General features: G+C 34.7%; 1 protein-coding gene across 1 annotated transcript; it reads left to right on the top strand.

Moving 5' to 3' along the window:
• Positions 1 to 8,024: 8,024 nt before the first annotated feature.
• On the top strand, positions 8,025 to 16,609 carry LOC145265316 (S-crystallin SL20-1-like). Its single transcript, XM_080121089.1, has 6 exons — positions 8,025 to 8,154; positions 12,904 to 12,999; positions 13,211 to 13,326; positions 13,492 to 13,545; positions 13,672 to 13,779; positions 16,445 to 16,609. The coding sequence occupies exons 1-6, from the start codon at positions 8,025 to 8,027 to the stop codon at positions 16,607 to 16,609; spliced, it is 669 nt and encodes a 222-aa protein (XP_079977215.1).
• The last annotated feature ends 1,764 nt before the right edge of the window (positions 16,610 to 18,373 follow it).

Below are 18,373 nucleotides of genomic sequence, written 5' to 3'. Positions count from 1 at the left end.
TCGATGAGTTAATTGCAAATTAGGAGTACTTAGAATAATCACAATTAAAATATTTTTCGTAGATGCTGTGCCATGTTTATACGAATTTAAGATATATTATAGTGATTTGTTTGTAATATTGTTACATCTGCATCTGACATCATCAGAATAACAACTATGGTAAAAAAAGAAAAGAAAACTTTAAAATAGTTTCATTTAAAAAATGGTTATAGCGGATATATTCTTTTACAAATTTAGGTTTTGTATTAAGCATCATAATTTATATTGAAATCACTAATTCGTACATTTTGTATATTAATCCGTTTAATATACTACACAATATCTAAATGCGAGGATAGTTACAAAAGTAAAGGTTCTTGTTTTTTTTTCTAAAAAAGTTGAAGAGCTACGAAGACTGGAATGGTACCACTAAAACAAATGACCTTTTGTGATCCGGATTTCTTTTACTTTTCGATAAATATGCGGTACGGTGGCGAGAAATTTGCGATTAATTTCGGCATTTTTGTAAAGTAAGATCCACATAAAGCAGGGAGAAAATTCCACAGATTATCAGCTTAAAGAAATAAGCCAGTAGAGTAGAAAGTCTTTCACCACCCGGAGATTTCCATTATGAAGGGATTGGATTTTGCTGACAGACGGCTTGTTTGGGGATATTTAAGTTGAAGATGTACACGTGCAGACCACTCGTCGTAGCGCATTTCATATAAGTACTTGTAAAACAATCAGAGTGATCCAACACTGCAGTGATGCAACAGAGACTGAAACGATCTTTCTAACTCACTCTCTCTCTCTCTTTCTCTCTCTCTCTTCTTATTCTTCTCTCTTTTTTCTTTTTTTATTTGTTGGAAAACTATCTATTCCTTAGGCAAGGCAATAGGGGAAGTTATGAGCAAGGAAATATACGCAAGTAGTTTTTGCTACAGAAAAAGTATGAAGCCACTTGGTGTAAGGATTTAAAAAATACCACTTCAAGGTAAAAAGAAAACTAGCTAGTTGTTATATGAATATGTTTTGGGTCAGAAAGCAGCAATTCGCTCCCTTTTGTCAGAAATATCGCCTGAAAATGTAAGGGATATAGGACAATATATGGGAAGTGAGAGTTGTTAGACTCTCGAGAGCAAATCCCAGGGTCATTTCTATTCTTCATAACAGAATTAGAAGTTTAATAAAGATTTTTAATTGGGCTAAGCTTTGATAAAACTTAATGAGTGTGATTTCATAAAATATTTGCAGAAATCACTGATCATCGATCTTTTTTACTTTTGACGAGATGGGAGGAAATGCATATTTTTCTTTTTAATTATCAGTACAAGACGATGGCAACATAATTTGTCTTGCAGATGAAGATTATTTTGATAAAACATATTTACAGAAAGATCTGAGATTAAGCTTACAATTTAAAGTCAATTATTTTACCCTATACATAAGATCCAAAATAGTAGCTTAATACATATTACTGGCAATATATTTTATTTGAGGTCAATAAGGGCAAAATATAAATCGGTTTCATGTAAAAATGACACCAGAAAAATGGCATACTAAAAAAACCACACATGGGTAAATATAAAAAGGTTATGTTTTTCTTATTTCGTTCCATATTTTAGTATTTCCATTTTAACAATAAGTTAGCTGCTAGTCTAGTTCTTCATTAAATATTTTCACTGACAAGGATTCTTGCCCGCCTTGCTCGGCTTCAAATTTTGTCCTTTTCATGTGATGTCCTCCCATCTCTTTTCTTCCACTATTTCTTCCTCCTCTGATTGTTCCCTGAAGCACTGTCTTGGAAAGCCTCTCTCCTTTTGTTACTTGGTATGATCAGTTTAGTTTCGCCTCCTGATTGTGATGAAAATATCTTCATAACGATCAATGGCTTGCTGTATTCTGTTTTTGACTTCCTCATTGGTTATGTGGTCTTTCGAAGAGATGCCAAGCAGTCTTCCGAAACATCGCGTTTCTGCGGTTTGGATCCTCTTGACTAATTCTGCTGTAAGGATTAATGCTAAACAAGAATACAGGAAAACTGAGTGGACAAGGGAAAGCATACGTCTTCTATTTGAGCTTAGCTTGATTGCTTTTTTCTTCCAAATGATATTCAATCTGTCATTACAGTTCTGGGTAATGAAACACAAAAAATCGAGTAGCTTCTTCATTTTCATATACTATTTATAGAATTTAATCTGTTCTTGTGGAAACTTTGTTGGAAAACTCTGAGGCTGACAATTTCACTTTTCATCACTTAGGTATAAAAGTAATACGAGACGAAAATATATTATACTAGCGGGGGTGCCCGGCGTTGCCCAAAGCTGCCCTGGTTTTTAGAGGCGTGTGTAGTTGGGGGATGGTAAAATGAAAACAAAGCGATGTCATAACCCTGTTTATATATTATAAAAACAAACATAAAAAATCGTGTAAAAAACCATTAAAAAAATGAACGTGATGCAATACGAACGGTTCGGCGGTGCCCGTGTGTTTGAAAAATTCCCGATAAGTTTGAAGGGAGGGGGTGCTCGAACTCGAATCATTTAGGCGAAAGCGCAAAAAAAAACGTGATGAATTAACTAAAAAATGAATTAGATCAAATATATATTCCGCAGTGAAGTTTGTTTTGTTTAGTTTCAGTAATCACATCACACTCGAATTCTAAATTAATGTTTTTGCATTCTCGAATTCTAAATGAATGTATTTGTTTTAATTTTAATTGAAGTATAATGCAAGTGCATTCATGATATCGTTGCGTTGAAAACTTTGTGTAAAAATAAATGTTGAGTTGAAAGTACTAATAAATAAAGGTCATAGCTAGATTTCACGGTTGATGATAAATGCTTTATATGAAGTCTGTAAATAGTTAGGTGAAAGTAGAGAAAAGTTTTTTCTTTCAAGGGAATGTACAAATAAATTTTTTGTCAACAGATGTTAAGAAGATAAACAGAAAAAATACCCTATAATTAATTAATTAATTAATTATGCAAAAAGATGTTGATTTAGTGTTTCAACATTTAAACAACGCTCGGTTGAATCCGGTGGAATGAAATGGAATCAGGAGGGGTGTCGAATTCTGCAGGAGTACCATTTTGTTTAATTTCGTCTTGTATTCGAATCATTAAATGGGCTACCAGCGATTGCAACGTAAGAAATGTAACGAAAATGCGAAAAATTCAACACAAAAATAATTTTAATAAGTGCTCATCTTCTAATAAAAATCCTCGTAAATCACTCTCCCTTATTTGTTCGGTTGTTGTAAAAATGGAAGGGAAACTTAAATTTCGCTCCATTGTAATTTTTTTAAAATTTGAAATTGTGCCCCCCAACGAATATAATCCAAAGAATAACGGTGCTTCTGCAGTTTATTCCCGAAATTGTAGACGTCATTTTAATTCACGCACCTTCTGTGCAAATCCTGGTTAGACTACGAAAATAAATAACCCAAAATTTAAAGTGTAGGACGATTGTCGTTAAAAAAATAAATAAGAAAACAACCCACTTCCCCGTTAAAAAAAGTAAAAAACAATCATTTAAAATAATTTGTTGTTGACCTTTCCAAGTTGCTTTAAATCACAATAACGTTTTCAATTATTTATTTGTTGGAATAAAAAAAAAAAACTATTTTATACAAATCCAATGTTGCTTTCATTACCAAATTGTTTTATGAAACTTTTAAATGTGTTACACAAACTTTTCAATTATTCTATTTCCAACTATATAGTCAATTTGATTTTCCAAAAAACTTTTCGTAAAATTATTTGTCCGAGAAAGAAAAAAAAACTATTTTATAAAAATCCGATGTTGCTTTCATTACGAAATTGTTGTATTAAAAGTATAATTTTTTACGAAACATTTTCACTGAATGTTTGTCCAATTATATTTTGATAAATTTTTATACATTAAATATTTAGGGTTTGTTTTGTTATCAAATGGCGCTCGCTCATATTAAACCCTGGTGAATATGTCCTGTGATTGTCTGTTTTTAATAACCAAAAATGTTCCATGTAAAACTTTCGCATTCTCATTAATTAAAGCGAAGCATGCCCAATTAAACTGGTCTCGGAATAGACACCTCAAACGTCGCCCTGTTAAGAAAGGCTTTCGAAATAGACAACCCGTGAGCGTGTCAGCATACCCGGAAACATATCAAAGTTGACATGTGGAATGTGAACGATGGTTTTGCCGTAATGTAATAATGTACCGGCATACCATTCTATGCCGAAATTCCTAAGCTCCTTTCACACTAATTAATTTAGGTGACTGAAATAGGAATTTAAAGATTAAGGGCCAAACGTAATTTCCCCCAGGGAAGAAAGTGCATGTACACGTGAGGGAAATAAAGTGATGAGAATTTTTTTCAGTGCGAGCTTAACAATTCAGTTAATTTTTGAAGTTAAGTGAATGCAATGTAAAAATCCATGTCGAGATAAATATTAGTATTCTTTGTATAATTCAAATAAAACTAGTAAAGCCAACTCATAAGCTAATGAAGTAAATATTACTAAAAAGAAAAACCTTGTTTGTGTGCTAAAAAATAGCGTCAGTAGTGGAAGTCATTTTGGTATGGGTTATAGCGTAACGATGTTTAGAACCGCAATGCAATCTGGAAAAATGGGAACATGAAAAGAAACGAAACGAAAACATACGAAATGCAGTAAACCGGAAGGTCGGTTTTTAGAGGTGCATATAGAAATGCATCGTTTACATTTTTAAATGCTGTAATTCTCGATATGAGTCGGCGAATATGTTAAAGCCAACATAAATTGATTTCTTACTAATCGAGATTGATTTGTTCGTAGCCGCTGTAAGTGAAATTTAGCATCTTACATTTTTAATGCGTTAACCAGAACATTAATATGTAAATCAGTAATTGAAAAATAGTAAACAGAAAAAGAAAGCAACGACCGAAACGAAACGAAACGGAATGTAAAGGAAATGTTATATGATATGTTAATGAGAAAAGAAAAGAAAAGGAGAGAAACGTTTTTTTTTTATCCTAAGGTAGTAATGTTTCGAAATAAATTGTAAATAAGCATTGTATAATTATGAGTCGTGCGTTTCCCGTAGTAGGAAGCATTTCAGTTTTTGTATGTAATTACAAAACCCCTAACCGGTGTGCGTTTGTAGTAGTTCATCGTGAACGACGAAGCGGCGGTGTAAATGGGGAGCAGGGAGAGGAGGAATTAAATGGAAAGAAAAGATTTTACAACTTCCATTGATTCTTACAGGTTTTGGCAGTGGACTCTCACCAGAAAAAATATAGGAACGTACGATAATCGAGCAAGTGTAGAGGTAATAGGCCTATAGCACACCTCCGATAATGTGCTGCAATTTGTGCATATTACATTTGCATGAAATGTCTTGAGTTTTAATCCTATTAAGGTCAAACTTAGAGGGGAAAATGACTCCCTTTTATTTATATAGAAGAAGAAGAAGGATAGATAGAAGAAGAAGAAATAGAAGAAGATAGATAGATTGAAGAAGATAGATAGATAGAAGATAGAATAGAATAGAAGAAAGAACATAGAAGATAGAATAGAATAGAAGAAGAAGAAGAAGAAGAAGAAGAAGAAGAAGATAAAAAGATTATATGTCTTTCCGTCTATCTGTCTGCCTATGTGTCTCCATATTTTCAAACTCTATCTCTACCGAAACTAAAAGTCGCAGAGCGGCGATAGGGGCCTCAAATTATTGGATTTTGTTATGGACCGTTTATTTATGGGTCTTTCGCCCGTTAAAACAGTTTTTAAGAAGTTAAAAAGAGGTCAAACTTTAAATAATCGTTATACATTTTGTACATTTATCATAGTCTATTTCAAATCAGTTCGTATGCGTATAACGTTGACATAGTGATAACGTCACCAGCTTTGAATGCTATAGATTCTGCTTTCGGTTTCAATTCTAGCTGATTGCACCCAAATACATTTTTTTCTATAATAATATATACAAAATCTGGACGAATTAAAATATCATATTAAAGCATATTAAATGACCAGGCAAAGCCGGGCGATACCCTCCCCCCCACTAGTCTAATATAGGAAGGGATATATGTCTGTCTGCCTGTCTGTTTCCATATTTTTAAATTCTATCTCTTTCGAAACTAAAAAGTCGCAGAGCGGCGCTAGGATCCTCAAATGATTGGATTTTTATAGACCGTTCTTTTATGAGGTTTTAGCTAAAATAGTTCTCAAGGGGCCAAAAATGGGTCAAAATTATAAAGACCGTTATATATTTTGTACATTCATCTAAGTTTATTTTTAATCAGTTCATATACTTGTTACGGTGATAAGTGGTGACGCAACCAGCTGTGGATGCTACAGTTTTGCTTTCGGTTTCGATTCTAGCTGACGGTACCTAAATACTATTTTTATGCGTTTCTCTTAATTTATTTTAAAAAACTTTTGAAACGACGACACTTTAATAATATATACGAAATCTGAACAATTAAAATATTATATTTAAGCGTATTTGACTAGTATGAATTATATTTTTACCCAAATCACTAATGTAACGCACAGATAATATATATGAAATGCTTCCCGTTCACATGTACACGTAAACACAAAAATGTCTATTGTACATATCCCATGTTTTAATAAAACTATCTAAGTCTAAATCGCTTTCTTGCTCACGGAAAGACTCTAGAACTAATGGTTTTAACATTTTCCAATAATTCTTCATTAATATTTAATCGTTCCTTTGTGGTCATAGCAGTACAGGATACTTTTACTTTCATACGGTAAAATTGATGCTGGCATATCACAAGCGGATAAAAAAATTTACTTAATAAAAATATGCATGAAAGTATTGTTCGATGTCTTTACTTTAAGTTTTTTACATTTATTTTGACATATTTAATTTAGCGCTTCACAAAGAAAAAGAATTACAATTTCACTAATTTACACAACTAACATAGAAAATATATTTTTTTGCTACTGCTCTGAAAAATAAAAAAAAAACAAGCATACATTATATAAAATATTTCTATTTAACATACACATTCAAACACAAAAAGTTCATGTTTCATAACTTTATATATATATATATATATACACACACACACACATATATATATATATATATATATATATATATATATTATCAGGATCTGCTACTGGACTATTTATATGTTTATATAAATAAAGAGAATTATACAATACATATATATATTTATATATATTTATACAAATATATAAAATATATTGTATGCAAATTATACAATACATACACACACGCACACACACACATATATATATATATATATATATATATATTTAAAAATATATATTGTATAATTATTTTTTATATAAGCATATAAATGCCCAAGCTGTGGGTTCTATTGGAATCCACTGTCATCAGTTCACTAATGAAAACGGGGTTTCAAATGATAAAAATACAATTACAATCTAAATGTAGCTGAAACATGTACGCACATATGTAGCCAATACTGATTGTATATATCAAGAAAAGTATACGTTAATACAACTCTACTGACTATAGAGCATAATTCTTTAAACACCGGCATTCTACAAAGAAACATTTCGTCGTCTCCACAACTAGTGTTTCTTAACTTAGCGGAATTCGAACCCGAGTAGTTAAGATTAATGAATAAGCAAGACTAACCAAGCACATAAGCAGATCATTTCACACGCGTTATTATACACATAAAATCACGATGTTTTACTCCGTATAGAGGGAATTTGACTTGTAAAATTCTTCCATCAGAAAGTTCACCTCACTCGGTTTGTTAACGATTAAATAAATTGAAATTAAATACATTGGAACAAAGAAATGTCAAACTATAATTATTCGGAAGAATTTGTACTCTTGGTGTTCGCCAGGTCCGTCAGGTGCGGAATATTGAATAGGCGTCCTTGGACAGGTAACCGCGTACCTGTTGATTAGCGTTAACAACTTGATGAATCTGATAGTATAAATACAAGGCTTGCTGGTCTACTCGTCCTCAGAAAGACTTGTCGTCACTCGAACCACAAACAGTTCGTTCTCTTTTTGGTAGTCAAGAAGCCGAAAACAATTCCATCATGCCTTACACCCTTCATTACTTCAATGGCCGCGGACGTGCCGAGATCATGCGTATGATGTTCCATATGGCCGGAGTCAAATACATGGACAAGAGATACGAATTCTCCGACTGGGATCGTTGCAGGAATGGTAAGCAATCGTTACTAACTTTATGCTTTTTATTTCTCCGGATTTGATTACAATGTCACGTTGAAAAAATAGTATGGGTTATCTAATATGAAACCCTGGAGATAATAGTAGTAAAGTAAACGTGTAACCATGTTGGTATACTACTTGTCGAATGTAAGAATGTTGAGGAACTTTTTGAAACGCTGTGATGTTTCAGATCGCTGGCGTCAAATACATGGAGATGAGATACGAATTCTCCGATTGCGATCGTTGCAGGAATGGTAAGGAATGTTAAACTATGTTAAATCGTTTTATTCCGATAAGCTATAAAGCGATATTACATGTAAACATAGGTTCTCATTGAATAACAATGGTTAAATGTTGCTGAGTTTGGTAAATACTTATATAGGTAATCGTTTGATATGAGGAAGAGTGTGGATGTTTATTTAGTTTTGTCGTTACATTTTACGGCATCTCAACCATTTTCGGATTATTTAATGCCAAATCCAGACGCTGCAATTCTTTTCGGTCTTGTTAAGTCTTTGGACGAGATTAAGCATTGTTGAATGTTGTTTGTATCTCTTATTCTGAGAAAGAGTCTAAAAATGAGACTCTTATCTAACTAATCTCGCACTGATTACAAAGCGTCAACCACTGTCTCATCGCTGCTCATTTATATTCCTATACTTCTTTTACAAGTACTTGAATGTAATGTGCCCGATGAACGTGCCGCATTGTCCTTTCCCAATCTAAATACCCTTGACTAATATAAAAATAGGCAGATTCATACCCTTTAACAATAAAGATTCCCACGCTACTTGGCCTTTTGGTCAAGCGTTGGGCGCCGGGACGGGAGATTCTGAATAACTCGGAATTCTCCCTGACTTGGCGACTGGTCCGAAATGCGCTGCCCCTCTTCGACGTACTTTTCCGGTATAAAGAACATACCAGCCGCTTCTGTCCGTGCTGTGACGAACGCGAGCCCGAAACAATCGAGCACGCATTTTTTAGTTGCAGCCGGATACAGCCCCTATTAAGGTACGTCGAGGGGGTAACAGCTCGCATCGATGCCGAGTGTCTGCTCGATCTCGACGTAGGAACTTTTGTGTACAACATGGAGCCGCCGTTCCCCAGGGAGGAAAGTTTGGTTTTCCTGGCGATCCTAGCAGTAGCGCGCATGACCATTTGGATCGCGCGCCTCAAGTTGGTCCACGAAGGGACATCTGTTCCTGATCGGGATCTGATCGTTTACTTTAAACATTTGCTTAAAGTAAAGATCAGATGCGATTGGAAGAGGTTGCCTAGAGTGGAATTTGACAAGAGGTGGGTGCACAGCACTAGTTTGTGCATCCGTCGAGGAGCCAAGTTTCAATACGTGTTCCCTCCTTAGGCATGGCATGGGCGGTGCTGGGTCCTACGGAACCCATCCCGCCTAGGTTAGCATTATAAGTTCAGTAAAGTAACTCTTGACTGGTGGTACAAATGAGATCCTGTTCCTGATTTTATTTTTTGGTATTAGAGAACCTCTGAGTCTGCCCAACCCCCCCCCTGCTCCTCATCTTTATTTTCTGATGCCCCCGATCATCCCCCTACTCAGAGGTCACCTTCCTACCCCCTCCATCCGTTGCTTTATTTTCTCCCACCTCCATTAAGGCGACTTCCCCAAACCCCATTAGGGATGCTCTGCTTGTTTTCGGTTCCCCGGAAAACAGTGGGGGATCTAGCCACATAGAATAGTACAGGGGGGGTCTTACTAACAACACATTAGTAGATTTTCCTTATTTTTGAAATGAACATTTTCATTAGTTTTTTCCCACTCCACGAACATTTTATGCCAATTAATTCAAGAACTCTTTCTAATGAAATCGAACTTTATTTTCTCACACATACACACACACACAAAAAAAAAAAAAAAAAAAAAAAAAAATGCACACACAACATACAGAAATGAATATACAAATTGTACATAGTTAAATTTTACATTGAACGCTGGGGTTATTAGTTAGATTAGGATCCACAGAGTGATTGAGGTATTTTGGTAAATGTTGCCAGTCAAGAGTAAGACTTCAAAGTCTCATCTGTTACGTAGTCAAAAAGACCCTGTACCCTCCCCCTCCCAATTTCTTGTAGGGCCTTGTGCCTAATTTTGTTGAATTGAATTTTTTGTACGTTTTTTATGTTCAATTTTTTCTTTCTCAATAAAATATATAAACAAGATCAAAGTGTAGTATCTGTTCCGGCAGATACTGCAAGCTATGACTAGCTAGGACTAGCTATGACTAGCAAAGACCAGATGTGGGGGCAACCCCACATGCCTGACCATTAACCAGCTCCCATTTCCCACCTCTCGGGAGCTGGTCCCCTTTTTCCCTTCCCCCTCCCTTCACTCCTCACATTAAAAATCGGCCTTGTGCCTAATTTGCTCGGTGGGGGAGCAAATAAACACCATCTGTTCCGGCAGATACTGCAAGCTATGACTAGCTAGGACTAGCTATGACTAGCAAAGACCAGATGTGGGGGCAACCCCACATGCCTGACCTTTAACCAGCTCCCATTTCCCACCTCTCGGGAGCTGGTCCCCTTTTTCCCTTCCCCCTCCCTTCACTCCTCACATTAAAAATTGGCCTTGTGCCTAATTTGCTCGGTGGGGGAGCAAGTAAATACCATCCGTTCCGACAGATGCTGCACTTAAGATAAATTGTACCAGTCAATGGAGGGGAAACCCTCTATACTGGGACAATTATTATTTTTGGTAACCAGAGTGACCCCTTTTAGGGGAGCTGGTTTTACCTCACATTAAAAACGGCCTTGTGCCTAATTTGCTCAGTGGGGGAGCAAATAAATACCATCCGTTCCGACAGATGCTGCACTTAAGATAATTTGTACCAGTCAATGGAGGGGAAACCCTCTATACTGGGACAATTATTATTTTTGGTAACCAGAGTGCCCCCTTTTTGCCTACTTTTAGGGGAGCTGGTTTTTACCTCACATTAAAAACGGCCTTGTGCCTAATTTGCTCAGTGGGGGAGCAAATAAACACCATCCGTTCCGACAGATACTGCAAGCAAAGACCATATGTGTGGGCAACCTCACATATAAGACCTTGGTCAATGTAGAGGCAACCCTTCATACCAATTGTCATTATCCAACTCCCCTACTCCCCGGGGAGTTGGTCCCCATTCCCCCTTCACTCCTCACATTAAAAATCGGCCTTGTGCCTAATTTGCTCGGTGGGGGAGCAAATAAATACCATCTGTTCCGACAGATACTGCAAGCTATGACTAACAAAGACCAGATGTGGGGGCAACCCCACATGCCTGACCTTTAACCAGCTCCCATTTCCCACCTCTCGGGAGCTGGCCCCCTTTTTCCCTTCCCCCTCCCTCCACTCCTCACATTAAAAATTGGCCTTGTGCCTAATTTGCTCGGTGGGGGAGCAAATAAATACCATCTGTTCTTCAGATGCTGCATTTCAATTTCTTGTTCTCTGTCAGTGGAGGAGAAATCCTTCACGACTTAGACAATTTTTATTTTTGTTCCTTTTCTCCACATTAAAAAACGACCCTGGTGTCTAACTCTGTCCCGTGGGTAGGCATTGTAAATAGGAACAATAAAGATTCCCATGAGCCTGGGTGTATTTCTTTTTATCTAACATCTTTCCTTGACTTGCTTGCCTTGTTAATTCCCTTAGTACTCCATGTTACCCCAACCGCACGAAAATGTAAATTCATTGTGCATTGGATTTATTTCACCAGTTTCAGGGAGGCAATCATTAGTTTTTAGGGATGTGTTCACACCAGTTTTGGAGTTTTATTTTAGGGAGTTTGAGATAAGTATTTTTAGAAAGAGAGCCGGAGCCAGAAAGAATAATTTCAGTGAAAACGTTTGCAGGTTTTTGAATCCAATGTAAGAAAAAAACCCCGAAAGACATTGTCATACAGTAAATAAAACTCAATAATAAGCTCTGGAGGCATATATTCACAAAAGACATATTTTCTACATGCGTACAATTGAAATTTACAACAATAAGAAAACATAGAATTTCGTGAATGTTTTTTACAGTTCTTGTAAAAACAAGGGGGTTCATTAGCTGAGACATTAGAACAAGTCTGGATTGATTAATTAAGAACGGTGAGATTCAGGGTCAGGAAAATCATGTTCTAAACTTCTTTACTTATTTTTATAAATTACTAGAAGGACCCGTGTACAGGCGTTGCCCAGTGAAAATATCCCCCTCAGTCAATCCTACAAAACATAATTAAACTGCCAGCCACTGCCGCTCGGAGGCCAAAATAAATGTACCGTGCTGTAGTAACAATGGTAGTATGTATAAACCCATTCTTAACATAGGGATTTTAATTATGTGCTTTGATTATTTTGTGCTTTCACATAACGTGTTAACATTGAAACAGTACCCCCTCCCCCCCAAAAAAAAACTGTCTGGGAACCTGATCAATGATTCCCCTAGTCGTTAATTTTTTCCTATCATTCAGTACAGGCGTAATTCTCAGACTAAAAACGAAAGTTAAGGTAGTATTATTTTCAATTTGTATTGAAAACATTCTAATAAATGGAGCTGACATTTATTTTGCTACGTCAGATTTTAATGCTGTCTCTAGATGTAAAATGTTTCCCTTCAAACTACTTCAAACAAAATATCTACTTTTTCAGAACATATCATTTACAAACTCACTCTTTATCAATTAAACAAATTTAATTCCTATCTAACACATTTTCTAGTCTTAATTTGTATGCTTTTATTTATTTCAGATTTCCCCTGTAGCTATCTGCCATGCATGCAGTTTGACAATGGCGACATGATGCCAGAAACTATGTCCATTTGCAGGTACCTCGCCCGTGAATACAGTAAGTCATTCATCGCTCCTCATAAAATAAAACTATTTTACTACAATAAATGATTACATTTCTAAGCAATTATTTTACACATAAAACAATGTTTAAGAATAAAATTTTGATTTTTTTTTAGATGATAGTACTGTACATCATTTTAAATAAGTAGTCGTGATTCGATCACATTATTTCGTTGACAATAATAATTCACTTTCGATATTTATAGATTTCTACCCCAACAACGCAATGGACATGTTCAGGTGTGACTACATTGCCGACTGCTTCTATGAAATCATGCACGATTACATGAGATACTACCATTGGAAGAACGGAAACTTTAGGGTGAGTCGCTCTTTTTAATCATAACAAAAAACATTTTGGCATTTTTTGTTTCAAATTTTTAATTGATGCAAACGTTATGGAGTCTTTCCATTATTTTGTCGAACAACAGTATATTCTGATTGTTACATACACAGGTTTCTAAATGCTTCTCGTTCTTTCTAACAGTACAACATGAATGATTGGGGATTCGGCGGTGACAGCACGTGCGGCAATTACGATGTAAGCATTGATTTATTATAAAGAATATATAAATCGAATTGATGCAATTGAATGAAACGATGACATAGTCTCATGCAAGGTTCGCAAAAGAAAATATTGAACATGTATATCCGTGTTTACTTTCAGAACTACATGTACTGGAGATATATGAGTACCTTCAACAGAATCATGCCTTTCATGGAGAGGACTTTGTGCATGCGTAATAGCGGAAACCAGTGGTTCATGGGAGATCAGGTTGGTAATAACTTGAAGCTTTACATTATTCATCATTATTCTTGTTAAGACGCGCGTATATATATATATATATATATATATATATATATATATATATTTATATATATATATATATATATATATATGTATATGTATATGTATATTATTATTATTATTATAATTATTATTATTATTATTATTATTATTAGTATTAGTATTATTATTTCTCACGTATATCATGTCGAATTCGAGAATCTTTATCTTGAACTCAGTCTCCAATGGTGGGTAGCCTAGTGGATAAAGTACTCGGTAAAATTCACTTGTAAAGTACTCTTTTCTGGGTAGAAGGTTCAGTCTACATAGCTGGCGACGCGTAAAATAGAATAGGACTACTACTCAGTCATGGCTGACGGAACGAGAGCATGCTTCTCCCGTGAATAAATTAGTAAGTTCCGTTTAAAATTTTGTGCAGATTCCTGAATTCGACAGGAAGTGTCTCAAGATCGACAGAAAGCGACCTAGTTTAGACAAAAGAGGTGAAGAGAAGATCGAAGATTACATGCACCGAAACATAGTAAGAATAACATGAAAGATAATAACAGTAGTCCAAAGGATCTACATAATCCGGATCTGAATTTAACTTAGAAATGTTTCCACGAGCACCATATTCTTACATCTTGTCACAAGCTACTTGGAGACTTAAAAAAATACTAAGTTGTTCTATAAAAACACATGGAATGTCATAGAAGAATTAGAAAATACACTAAAAAGAGAATATGTAAATGAATTAAGTGGAATTTCATGTAAGAATCTGTTGACTCGGGATTTATTTAGTTTGATGCAAAGATATTGGGTGAAATACTCAAACCTGTTAAATGTTTTTTTGGGGGGAACCTCCATCTTTCTCTTAACGTGTTGAAGGTACATTGTGCACATTTTTGCACTATAATTCGTTTGTTCTTCCACCAGATGCATTCTGCATAGAGTTCATCTTTCATCAAGATAAGATGAACTCATGTGAAGATTTAATAAACGTTCAGTCTCCTTGCCTCACATGGAGGTAGAAACATGCGAGTATTCAATGCATAGAACGTAACGTATAGATTCGCAAACATCTCTTTGCCCTAGAAATGCTTTACATAAAATGAAACTTCCATCAAAATAAGCTATATTTAAGCTTCTGAGGGATCGATGCTCGATAACTCCTCCAAAGTTGTACTCAGAGATTCTGCAACTCTTTTGTCTTTCTCGGTAAAATTTACACAATAATACAGTTTAGATCTTTTATAGATTCGATAAACTGTTCTTTCGATAGAGTACACACAAAATTTTTTGATTTACGTAATGCATTATTCTCTCATTCATTGAAGCATAATCATACTTTTGACTTCAAACAAGCAAAAATAGTTAAATTTATTTCAATTAAACCGCGCCGGAGATTTCTTTAATCAGCGCTTATCGCCAATTCACGCACGATTAAGCAACGAGGAGAGTTCTATAATGTAGCCCAATCAACACCTAAACTTCTATAAGAAAAACACAACTTAATTGTAGACACAGGGTAACCATCTCACGTCATAGAGAAACCTCCTATAATAAATGATGCATATAATCCGAAACAGTAAATTACATAACAAAAACTCATTTCATTTCAGTTGCACCCTATATTTGAATTTTACAGACATATTTTTTGCAGACAAAAAAAACACTAACTGCGTCATATCTTTTAAAAATATATTAACGGCTTTATGATATTATTTTAGATCTCCCTCTCTTTTAAAACGCAAGGTACTCCCATTTCATTTTTTTAAAATTTTCTAACGTTTTTTTCCATTTCTGAAATGGAACAGCGTCATAATTTTCACCAGAAAATTTTCAAATATTTGTACTGGTGTTCTTGCTTTCTAAATTTCATTTATCTAAGAGAAGTCTCGAAATAAAGACGAAACGTTGATGAACACATAACTCGATTTGTTCCTTTATATATATATATATATATATATATATATATATATATATATATATATATAGTGGAGATGATAATTAATAAAACTGAAGAAAGTGCTCAATATTGTTGCAGAGCAAATATGCGTTTTATTTTTTATTACGGTATATTTCTGTTAAGTTACATTATTGTTACGGCTACACGGGCGTTTTTTTTTTTTTTTTGGCCATCTGTAGCATCCTCTTCTGTAAAAGTCTGAGGACGCTACAGACGGCCAAAAAACGGCTGTGTAGCCGAAACAATAATGTAACTTAAAAGAAAGATACGGTAATAAAAAATAAAACGTGTATATATATATATATATATATATATATATATATATATATATATATATATATATATATATATATATATATAGTTTTAAATGAATATTAGTCAATTTTGTTTGGAATTAAAAAAATATTACGAAAACTCGTATTTTGTTTTTTCTCTATTTTTCATCTCTCTCTCTCTCTCTCTCTCGATATATATATATATATATATATATATATAAAAATATAAATATATATATATATATTGTGTGTGTGTGCCTGTAAAAATAAAGATATAAGATACACAAATTGATTGTAAAGTTTCGAGATTTAAGTGTTCGATCGCCTCCGTATTATTTCCAAACCGATTAATGTCTAGCGAATCCACTTAACATAGTTAATTAATATTTCTTTCTCTCTTTTCTTCCAGATGATGTGGTGTGACATGATGTTCTACTGTTGCATGGAGATGATGTACAATTCCTACCCCAACATGTTCAGCAGCTACCCCAAAATGATGGGTCTGTACAACCGTTTCTACAACTACCCAAGAATGGCAGGTTACTTCAAGAACCGTTGCAACTCTATGTGGTAATGTTTATGCAAGTATTCCAAAGACAACGCCAAATAACATGCGATATTTTCAAAAACGAACAATTTGTAATTATGGGACAGTTTGAAAGATGAATATTAGTCAATTTTGTTTGGCAATTTTTTAAAAAAATAAAAAATTATTACGAAAACTCGCATTTTGTTTTTTTTTTTCTATTTTTCATCTATATTTATATGACAAATGACGAGTAATATATACAGGGTGACTTCCCAAAAAACAGGAAATTCATTAGTTTCTCTGAGCATTTTACAGTCAACGGAGAAAAAAAGGCCAAAGACCTTAGCGTTTTGATGTGATGTTTTGAATATAATAAACTAGTTATGGCCGAAGTTCATTTCAGTCCGACAAAACACTAAGAAACGGGACCTAATTAGAGTTGGGACCCGTGTTTTTGGGACACCCTTTATTTTTATATATATATATATATATATATATATATATATATATATATATATATATATGCAAGAGGCTCGGGTTTCGAATCCTTAGTTAGAGTGTCTAACTGATGAGCCCAAATGAGGGCGAAACTTCAGTCTTAGATTTCCAGTTCTTTGACTGTCATGACTCTTGTGGGCTGCGACGTTGTTTGGCTGCGGAATTTATTATATATATATATATATATATATATATATATATATATATATATATATATATATGTATGTATATACAACATCTCCGGGAATATATATAATGTGTGCGTTTATATATACAACATATCCGGGAAAGACGAAACTGAAGTTGTGGAATATATGTCTAGAGAATGGACCTATTCTACGGATATAGGAAGTCAGCATTCCTGTGCATAAAGCTAAACGTAAATTAATGAACAAATATTCTTTACTACATCTGAACGCTTGTGAAACTCTGATTCTTTGGCTTACTTTCCAGCTGACCAGATTGTACTATGGTCGTCTTCAAGTCCAATGCAAAAATGTCTTGCTGTGCTGTCTCCTTGAATAATCAATACCGAATTACTCGATTAACGATTACTACGCTGTTGTCCGGGTAACCACTGTACACTCATTAACCGTTATTCTCAAGTGGCGTTCGGGATTTGATTAGTGGTGACTTCACTTTTTAACAATAAAAATAATAACCTTAAGACCAAAAGAAATCAATCAATCGTTTGAAAACGGGAATAGAAAGATAAACAGTTACTATGAGTATATGTTGTTACAAAAGTGCGTTATGTAAAAAGGAGTTATGCGATGCATATTATATACGGCATAATCGCGTTGATACACCGGTTCTCGTCAGATCATCGAAGGTAAGCAACGTTGAGCCTGGCCAGTACCAGATGGGTTACCATTTGGGAATTCTATGCGCTGTATGTGCTTTCCGTTTATTTTGGCATTGTTTCCAGTCGTCCTGAACCTCCACTTATCACTGGTATTCAACAATGTCGATTAAGGAGAGGTGTGGTTGGAGATTTCTTGACACAAAATTTTCTTGCCACAAAAATTTCACGCGCAGGCACCCTTACAGTGGATATCCATAGTCTGTCAAGACTAAAGGAAGCCTTTTTTTATACGATGCAACGCTGCCTATTTTCTTCTCTACCGTCAAACCGACATATGTAACAATAATACAAAAAAAATGTATGATACTGTATAACTACATTATCCTAAGAAACAATACAATCAATAGAAAGAAGTGAACATGTGAAACTGCTACTATATATTCATTGTAACTAGCACGACGACTTGGCGAAAATCAGAAAGTGGCAACTGAAAATATGAGACATCA

This window comes from Euprymna scolopes, chromosome 40, assembly GCF_053919585.1.
Source record: "Euprymna scolopes isolate OS-2025 chromosome 40, ASM5391958v1, whole genome shotgun sequence".
NCBI lineage: Eukaryota > Metazoa > Mollusca > Cephalopoda > Sepiida > Sepiolidae > Euprymna > Euprymna scolopes.
The sequence above is the reverse complement of the archived record's forward strand: the minus strand, read 5'-3'. Positions and strand labels throughout refer to the sequence as shown.